The following is an 8,603-nucleotide window of genomic DNA, read 5'->3' on the forward strand; positions in this document are numbered from 1 at the left end:
CTGTATGATAACTAATAATCACTCTTTATAACTAAATACTACTATTATTAACAGTAGAAAAGGCTCTATACAGACCCCCTTGGCCTGCTATGTATATATATACTTCAATAGTCTAGCTAGAATAATGCATTCGTTCTGCCGGCAGAACACCAAGCAAAAACTCACTTGCTGGATGACCACAATCGTCCGCCGTAGCTGTCGAGTCAGTTTCACCGGACACACACAGAAACGAAGAACTATTCCAAGCTGCTCTATACTCCATCTGAATCAGTATCTGAGAATCAATCACGTGACCCCGAGATGCCCGGAATTCTTTTTTTAATAATAATAAAATAGTTAGCCGACCAAGCTCGGGTTCTAGGAAGAAGCTTCTATTTGGCCGGGGTTCTGCGATGCTTGTTTGTGCGAAATAGATTGGGTTACATAGCGCCTTAAATCACACCACCCATAGGCTGGTCTTGCTGATTAGGAGGGGCAGAGCCTGCTCTTATCTCTAGCCAACCGCGGGCCTCATCATTTCCAAATAAGTAAGTAGCGTGAGGAAACAGAGGCACCAAGTAGCTTGTGGCTGCTTGTAAGGGCTTGGCGAGTTGGAATTCTCGTGGCCAGAGAGGGGTGTGTGCACACCCAGTATCTACGTCCACGCCGCCTTCCGCCCCCGAAAGTCTCAACTGTAAATAGCGCACATCTCAGATCTCAAGTTATCGAATCACATGTGACAGGTTTCAGCTTGCTTTTTTGTCCGGCCGGACATCGGAGTTCGATCCCACCATCGGCCCTCTGAATCCCCGACGCCCCGAATCCCGACGCTGGTTGGTAATTTGCGTCTTCGCTCCTTGCCTCCCTACGCCCGTTCTTGATGCCGTTCTCTCCTCTCCTCCTGTGCACCTGCACCCGTCCAGTTATATCATTCTTTGAGTGTTCTTGCTGCCGGCTGGGCGTTGATTACTTTCGGTTGACCCCAACGTGATTGTTTCTTGTATCCACCACAGTCCTAATTTCTTGCCAATAGAGTCTGTAGATGCGTCGGGAGTAGCCACAGCTCAGCAAGAGAATCGAGTCAACTATTACCTCTATCTTCATCGCATCCGCTCACCTCTCCAATATAGCAATGACTAGCAAAGATGTCCCCGCCGGCGACCAGGCGGAGGACTTCAAGGACACCGCAGAGGTCGAGATGTCGCAGGAGAGCAAGGTGGAGAGAAGCCCCTCGAGTCTCAAGGAGTCGGCCGACTCGCCTGAGCCCGAATATCCTGGGCCTGTACAGGTCGCCCTCATTATGATCTGTATCCTGTGTGCCATCTTTATCATGTCGCTGGTGAGGAGCTTTTTTTTCGTTTGATGTTTTGGACGCATTACGGAGATAACGACTTTGTGGGATTGAGGACTAACCTGCGCTAACACCTGCACAACATCTAGGACCGTACGATCATTGCAACCGCGATTCCTCAGATCACCAACGAGTTCAACAGCCTGGGCGATATCGGGTGGTATGGCAGTGCGTTCATGGTAACCGCATGCTGCTTCCAGCTCCTGTGGGGCAAGGTGTACGGCTTCTACCCGGCCAAGTACGTCTTCCTGGCGCTGGTCTTTCTCTTTGAAATCGGGTCGTTGATCTGCGCCACGGCACCCAACTCACTCGCCTTTATTCTGGGGCGAGCGATCGCCGGCATGGGGAGTGCGGGTATCATGTCCGGGGCTATCGTGCTTATGATGTCGGCGGTGCCACTGCACAAGCGGCCACTGTATAACGGCTTCTTCAGCGCAGTACTGGGCACCTCTTCCGTGGTGGGCCCCCTGCTGGGAGGCGCCTTTACCAGCGAGGTCAACTGGCGCTGGTGTTTCTACATCAACCTGCCGATCGGGGGTGCCGCCATGTTGGTCATCTTTCTGGCGCTGAAGCCCACACCCGCGATGCACCCGGGGCTGACGCTTCGGCAGAAGCTGGCCAGGCTCGACCTTCTCGGCGAACTCTTTCTCTTCTCCGCGTTGATATGCCTCTTGCTAGCCCTGCAGTGGGGTGGCAGCAAGTACGCCTGGAGCAATTGGCGCGTCATCCTGCTGTTCGTGATGTTTGGCCTCTGCCTGATAATCTGGGTGATGGTCGAGGTGTACACCCCGGCGACGGCGACGATTCAGCCGCGGGTGATTGGGAACCGCAGCGTCGTGGCGGCGATGTGGTTTATGTTCTGTCTGGCATCGACGATGTTGATGCTGCTCTACTACCTTTCCATCTGGCTGCAGGCGATCAAGGACCGCACCGCTGTGCAGTCCGGCATCGACACCCTGCCGCTGGTGCTCTCGCTGGTCGCCGGCAGCACGTTGTCCGGCCAGCTGGTGGGCCGGCTGGGATACTACACCCCGTTCACCATTGCCTCCTCGTGTCTGATGCCCCTAGGCGCTGGGCTGATTTCCACGTGGCACGTTGACACGAGCGCCGGCATGTGGATTGGCTACCAGATTATCCTGGGCTTCGGGATCGGGTTAGGCATGCAGCACGCCGCCATCGCCGTTCAGACCGTCCTCCAGCCCCGCGACATCCCCGTCGGCGTCTCCCTTGTCTTCTTCTGCCAGCAGCTGGGCGGTACCATCTTCGTCTCCGTGGGCGAAAACGTTTTTGACCATAAGTTGATTGCCGGCCTGACCCACGTCCTTGACGACCTCGACCCCGAAACCATTATCAACACCGGCGCCACCGATCTGCGCAGCATTGTTCCGACCAAAGACTTGCATGCCGTCCTGGTGGAGTATAACACCGCTCTGCGCTGGGTGTTCATCGTCGGCACCATCATGGCCGCACTCTCCGCCTTGGGCGCATGTGCACTCGAGTGGAAAAGCGTCAAGGAGAAGCAAGGCGGGCCTGGTGACGAGGAGGATGAGTAGTAGTAGCGGCCCACTCAGTCCACTCGGGGTCCGGGAGGAGGAAAGAGTGTTCTGGAGGTATTGCTTGTGTTATATTGAGGGGTGAAGAGAGCCGAGGTATTGGGGCAGAGAACGTGATTCTTTGAGGAAAGTGGGAGAAGCAAACGGCTAACGCTAACCGAAGCATGACTTGTTCCTACGCTTTGACCTCAACGATCTTTTTTTCCATAACTATATGTATATGAATATATATACATAGCTAGATATCAACACCCTTGCCTTCTGGCGACAATCTCAATTTGGAGAAAAGAATCGGTAATTATTACTGACCCTATGTCTCAGAGAGAGCATCACCACACATCATACCATCGATATAGAAGCTTCAAGGCACTTCGAGACTATACATGCATCGAACTAAGCTCCATGGTCACCAGTCTCGCGACTATTTCTCTCCCGGAGGAAACTCGGAGTTGCACTCCTCCTTCTCTTCCAACGATATCAGGGGTCAATCTTCCTCCAGCCCGTTTATCATGATGAAACCTGGTCTCGAGCCAGTCTCAACGAGACCCAGAGCGGCTTCTTGAACCAGACCCCCCAAATCTTCTGGTCGATCCACTCACCTGCTCTCCTTCCCATGCGATCTTGGTCTATTTCCAGATCGAAGGTCCACAGCAGGTTGGCCATGATCAGCCGAATTTCCGCGAGTGCCAGGTTGCGCCCCAGACAGTTGCGTGTCCCCATGCTCCATGGCTGGTAGACGGCCTTGTTGTCCTGACGGAACTCAACCGGGGCGTCTTCGGGCCAGCGTTCCGGGCAAAACTCTCGCGCGCGATGGAAGTTTTCCGGATCAAGGCAGGCCCCCATCATGGAAATTCCGACGCTAGTCTATTTGTCCATTTTTCGCATTATCAGCAATGACTGCAGTCAGTCATCCTTTGTGTAGGAGGGGGCGAGGGAGGGAAGGGGGAAAGGGGTAAGGCAGCGGAGCGGCGCGCAACTCACATTTTCCGGGATCCATTGCCCGCACACCAGCGCACCACCCTTGGGCGGAACCCGTTGGCTGTGCGTTGGCACTGGGGGGTACAGACGCAAGGTCTCCTGAAACACCGCATTAAGATACGGCAGATGTCCGAGGGAGACCATGGTGATATCAGCGCGGGCGGAGAAGGCGCCACGGATCTCGGCGACCAGCCGGCGATAGGCGGCCGGGTTGCGCAGCAGAAAGTAGGTCATACCGCAGAGGGTGGTGGCGCTGGTTTCGGAGCCGGCGAGCACGAGGATACTGGCATTGTTAAGCATTTCGCCGCGCGTCATTCCCTCGCCGGTGCGGTTGTCGTCCGCGCTCTTGATTACCACCCGGTCCCAGAAGTCGCCGCGGGCCCCCTTTACCCGCAGACGCTGGGCCACCTTGGCCTCGGAGAACCGGTAATTCGCTGCGCGCTGCTCGCGCACCGTGCGCGAGACGAACAGGGGGATCAGCCATCCCAGTCCGTACTCCAGCAGCGGACTGGACTGCATCGCGAACTTGACTGTTAATGCAATTTCTGGGATCCACTCGTGCAGCTTTCCTTCACGCAGCGAATGGAAGGACTCCCCCCATGCCAGGTCCCCGATCACGTCGAACACCATCATGTTGTACCACTCCGTGAAGTTAACCGACTCGCCGGCAGTGGCCAACGCGGTGAGGCGCTGGAGGAGCAGGTCGAGATGCTGGTTGATCAGCGGTTCTTGAGCGCGAAGGCCGCGCTCGGAGAAGGCCCCTGCCAATAGCCGGCGGTAACGAGAATGGTCGGCTTTGGGAGCGCTGAGTATATGCTGTGACGGATAGGGAAATTATCCCTCAGAACGTTAGTGAGTTAGATTCACGCAGAGCCTTTGGGGGAAAAGATAAGAAGAAGAAGAAGAAGAAGAAGAAGAAGAACGAGGAGGGGGAGGAGGAGGAGGAGAAGGAGGAGGAGGAGCCACCTCGAGCTTGTTCGGGTTCCGGCGTTGACGACGAGGATCTTTGGGGAATTCGGGCCGGTTGGGATGATGGACGAAGATGTCATCCCAGGCTTGATAGCTCGTATAGCTCAGCTCGTTGGGCCGGATGCGTACCACGTCTCCATACCGCCAGTGCATCTGAGCTTGCAGGTGGGTGCGATCGCCTTTCATCTGGTGATAACACCATGGCAGGCTAGTCATGCGCCACAACAGCGGACCTGGATATGCACGCAATGGGTGGAAGAACAGATTGTAAACAGCGCTGACGATGATGGCCAGTAGTACTGCAGTCACCAGCACCAGCCCTGCCAAACTGACAGTGCGAGCCAGAGACGTCTCAAATCCCTCTAAGTAAGCAAACATAACGAATGCTTGCTTGTATATGTGCGGTGTTGTGTTGAATTGTTGTGGTTGTCTTCCGTCTTATAGCACCCGGCTTATACAATCACGTCTTTACAGAATTCTGATACTTAAAGCTTCACCGAGTACGAAGAAGTCATAAACAGCAAGCATCGTGCTATGAACTGAAGTTCGTGACATGAGAGGATAGCGGGTTGCCGGATTGTCGGGCCTCGGGGCAAGCGTTGAGCCCGAACCCCCCGCGACGCCCGAGTCCCACTGAGTCTCTCATTCGGAGGACCACCCTTCTTTACCTTCCCCGAATGCTTCCCCGATCTTTGTTTGGACGGAAATCACCCTCCTCTGGATATCTAATGGACATCTAATGAGGTCCGCATGGAGGTGTGATATTCAATCTTCGAACAGACTCATATGCTGCCCCCCCCTCCCTTTCCCCCGGCTGAGCCGACGACGTATAAGGAGAGGTGGGGAATGGAAGCCCCAAACCAGAAATTGTCTATCTTCCAAGCACATCTTCCCCCCTCCTCCTAAACTCGCAACATTCCACATATCTTCCCTCACTTCGGACACATCACACAATGACTGTCTCTTCTGCTCCCTACTGCCTCGCCGGGCAGGTCGCTTTGGTTACTGGCTCTGGCCGGGGGATTGGCGCGGCGATCGCGGTTGAACTGGGCCGCCTGGGCGCCAGCGTGGTGGTAAACTACGCGAACTCCTCGGCAGCAGCAGAGAAGGTCGTGGCGGAGATCCAGAGCCTGGGGTCGGCCGCGATCGCGATCCAGGCGGACGTGCGGGAGGTGTCGCAGACGGTGAGGCTGATGGACGAAGCCGTGGCGCACTTTGGTGGACTGGACATTGTGTGTAGCAACGCCGGGGTCGTTAGCTTCGGTCACCTGGGAGAGGTCACCGAGGAAGAGTTCGATCGCGTGTTCAGCCTCAATACACGCGGCCAGTTCTTCGTCGCCCGAGAGGCCTACCGCCACCTGAACGAGGGCGGTCGCATTATCCTCATGTCTTCCAACACTGCCCACGACTTCAGTGTCCCCAAGCACTCCCTCTACTCTGGCTCCAAGGGAGCAATTGACTCCTTCGTACGTGTCTTTGCCAAGGACTGTGGTGATAAAAAGATCACTGTCAACGCCGTGGCCCCCGGCGGCACGGTCACCGACATGTTCCACGCGGTTTCCCACCACTACATCCCGAATGGCGAGAAGTATACCGCCGAGGAGCGGCAACAGGTATGGTAAATCCGACTCCTTCGCGCGCGCTCTCTCTTTTCTGATATTGATTGTTTTTCAGATGGCCGCTCATGCTTCACCTTTGATGCGTAATGGATTTCCCTTGGACATTGCACGCGTGGTGTGCTTTCTGGCCAGCAAGGAGGGTGAATGGGTAAATGGAAAGTCCTTGACGGTGGATGGAGGAGCAGCCTGAGATTGGGGAGTAAAAAGTCTCTGGCGCATCTATCGCGAAAGAGATTCATTTTAATTTCACACTTTTGCTTTCGATTTCTTAAAGATCTCGCCCATCTTCCTTGCCTTGTACCCCCGCTCTGGGAACCTAGACAGTCCCGGATTTTCGATCCCACAGAGACAGAGAAACTGGTGACATCGGGGCATATCTTCTGTGGCCTGGGTAAAACTCAACACTCTTGTCCTGTGGGTAGAATTGGGCAAAAACAAGGCTGAGATGCCGACTGCGCTGTCAACAACTGCCAATAATTCATTTGCAACTGCTTTTACTCTTCTGTGTATTGGGTATTTTGTATTGTATCTCTCCATTACCATATCGAAGGAAATGATGTACCATTACAACCTGCATGCTGTTGCAGCGAAGTCCGTATCCAGCAGATACACTCGAAACTCCTAAACAGAGGACTCTATCGTTATGAAAAGAATGTTCTATGTTCGTGGTCAAAAGCCAATCCGGATGCCTCATTCTCTCCTAATTACCTGACAGTGCTGTAGGTATGTCCTTTGACGAGTGGAAAACCACTCCCCACCACCGGTGTCAACCCAGGCGAAACCAAAATATCTCTACTCGGCCGCCTCGCCTGTCACCGTCGCCATGGGAATATCCAGCAAGCGCAACTCGCCCGCCACGGCCCTGAACATTGGCGTCTCGTAGACCTCATAATACCACTCCCAGAAGCGGGGGTAGTCTGCGCGCAGCAAGGGGTGGAGGACCATGACGGCGCCGAACAGCATGCCGACGACAAACAGATCAGCCAGCGTCATCTGGGCGCCGACGAGGTAGCGGTGCTGGGGCTGCCGAAGATGGTCGTCGAGCAAGCGGCAGTCGCGACGCACGATGCGCAGGCACTCGCCGCAGTCCTGGGGCCCATTGACCGGCTTCCCTTTGCCGAGCAAGGGCAGAATGAGCGCCCCGACAGCGGGCAGCAGGTCCGCGTTCACCAGCGACATCCATTTGACGATCTCGTAGAATTCGCGCCGCGTGGCGCCCAGCAGCGGGGTCGTGTCACTCTGGCCTGTGATGTACAGCGCGATCGCGATACACTCGGTCAGCACGTGGCCGTCATTCCCGACCAGGGTCGGAACTTGGCCCAGCGGGTTGACCTGAAGGAGTCTCGCATAGTTCTCCGGGTTCTCGGTCTTGTCGGCGTACACGATGTCCAGTTCGATCCCCTGCGCGCGGGCGACGGCGAGGATTGCGGTCGAGCGGGGATTCGGCTGGGATGGGGATGGGTTAGTTCTGGTTGGACTTCAAAGAGAGGGAGTGGGAAAAGGATGGGGGGGGGGAAAGGGCCAATACGTTGTGAGTATAGATGGTTCCGAAAGCCATTTCAAGAAGACTACTTGTTCTGTCTGGAAACAATGGACGACAAAAGGCCTGGCTAAGTAAGGGGCTTGTCTTCCTGGGTTGTCGCTGTGGACTTTTATCTGGTTTCACCTGGGATTTGGCGACCCGGCTCAGAACCACTTAGGGTTGTCCGAGCCCCGAAGACGTCAATATCCAAGTCTCCGAACATCTTGCCCTCCAGGAAGAACTCCGTGCCAAGTCCGCATCAAGAATCACCTTACGGGCAGAAGAGCGCAAACTGTGATTCGTACCCGACATTTGACAAGCTCGGCAGAGTCGAGCGAACCAGTTGATCGGTTTTCTGATTCCAAGCACCAAAACCATCCATAGTTTCATACCAAGTAGATTGGTAAATAATATGATGGGATGTGGACAAACCCCCGAGATAATATGTGGCTAAGAGTGACATATGCCCAGGAGGTCCAAGAATGAGAATAGAATGACGGAAGAGTTGCGGGTCTAAGGAATGATAAAATCTAAATTAAGAATACGACGAGTAGCAACAGGGGATAAGGGGAATTTTGATTATATCTAATGATGGTGAGCTCAAATCTCGCTCCGATGCTTAAATCGCCCCC

At 54.8% G+C, this 8,603-nt stretch overlaps 4 protein-coding genes across 4 annotated transcripts; 2 read left to right on the forward strand and 2 right to left on the reverse strand.

Annotated features, from left to right (window-relative positions):
• The first annotated feature begins 748 nt into the window (after positions 1-748).
• Positions 749-3,117, forward strand: BO95DRAFT_401785 (MDR family MFS transporter). The gene is made up of 2 exons (XM_025583876.1): positions 749-1,318; positions 1,420-3,117. The coding sequence occupies exons 1-2, from the start codon at positions 1,112-1,114 to the stop codon at positions 2,881-2,883; spliced, it is 1,671 nt and encodes a 556-aa protein (XP_025436269.1). The 5' UTR covers positions 749-1,111; the 3' UTR covers positions 2,884-3,117.
• A 273-nt stretch (positions 3,118-3,390) lies between these two features.
• BO95DRAFT_489661 (cytochrome P450) lies at positions 3,391-5,208 on the reverse strand (the record flags this gene model as incomplete). The annotated part of the gene is made up of 4 exons (XM_025590581.1): positions 3,391-3,747; positions 3,865-4,677; positions 4,828-5,129; positions 5,160-5,208. The coding sequence occupies 4 exons, from the start codon at positions 5,206-5,208 to the stop codon at positions 3,391-3,393; spliced, it is 1,521 nt and encodes a 506-aa protein (XP_025436270.1).
• Positions 5,209-5,517: 309 nt separating this feature from the next.
• BO95DRAFT_489664 (SDR family oxidoreductase) lies at positions 5,518-6,821 on the forward strand. The gene is made up of 2 exons (XM_025590582.1): positions 5,518-6,443; positions 6,505-6,821. The coding sequence occupies exons 1-2, from the start codon at positions 5,784-5,786 to the stop codon at positions 6,637-6,639; spliced, it is 795 nt and encodes a 264-aa protein (XP_025436271.1). The 5' UTR covers positions 5,518-5,783; the 3' UTR covers positions 6,640-6,821.
• A 420-nt stretch (positions 6,822-7,241) lies between these two features.
• Positions 7,242-8,007, reverse strand: BO95DRAFT_469434 (glutathione S-transferase family protein; the record flags this gene model as incomplete). Its single annotated transcript, XM_025589444.1, has 2 exons — positions 7,242-7,895; positions 7,978-8,007. 2 exons carry the CDS (start codon positions 8,005-8,007, stop codon positions 7,242-7,244), a joined length of 684 nt encoding a protein of 227 aa, XP_025436272.1.
• Positions 8,008-8,603: the final 596 nt, after the last annotated feature.

This window comes from Aspergillus brunneoviolaceus (assembly GCF_003184695.1).
Source record: "Aspergillus brunneoviolaceus CBS 621.78 unplaced genomic scaffold BO95scaffold_126, whole genome shotgun sequence".
NCBI classification, from domain to species: Eukaryota; Fungi; Ascomycota; class Eurotiomycetes; order Eurotiales; family Aspergillaceae; genus Aspergillus; species Aspergillus brunneoviolaceus.

What these genes read in the sequence shown, in the direction of transcription:
- BO95DRAFT_401785 (XM_025583876.1), top strand. Translation starts at nt 1,112, where the DNA reads ATGACTAGCAAAGATGTCCCCGCCGGCGACCAGGCGGAGGACTTCAAG. An exon ending in CCATCTTTATCATGTCGCTG is followed by an intron (nt 1,319 to 1,419) that starts GTGAGGAGCTTT and finishes CACAACATCTAG; the next exon opens with GACCGTACGATCATTGCAAC.
- BO95DRAFT_489664 (XM_025590582.1), top strand. Translation starts at nt 5,784, where the DNA reads ATGACTGTCTCTTCTGCTCCCTACTGCCTCGCCGGGCAGGTCGCTTTG. An exon ending in CCGCCGAGGAGCGGCAACAG is followed by an intron (nt 6,444 to 6,504) that starts GTATGGTAAATC and finishes ATTGTTTTTCAG; the next exon opens with ATGGCCGCTCATGCTTCACC.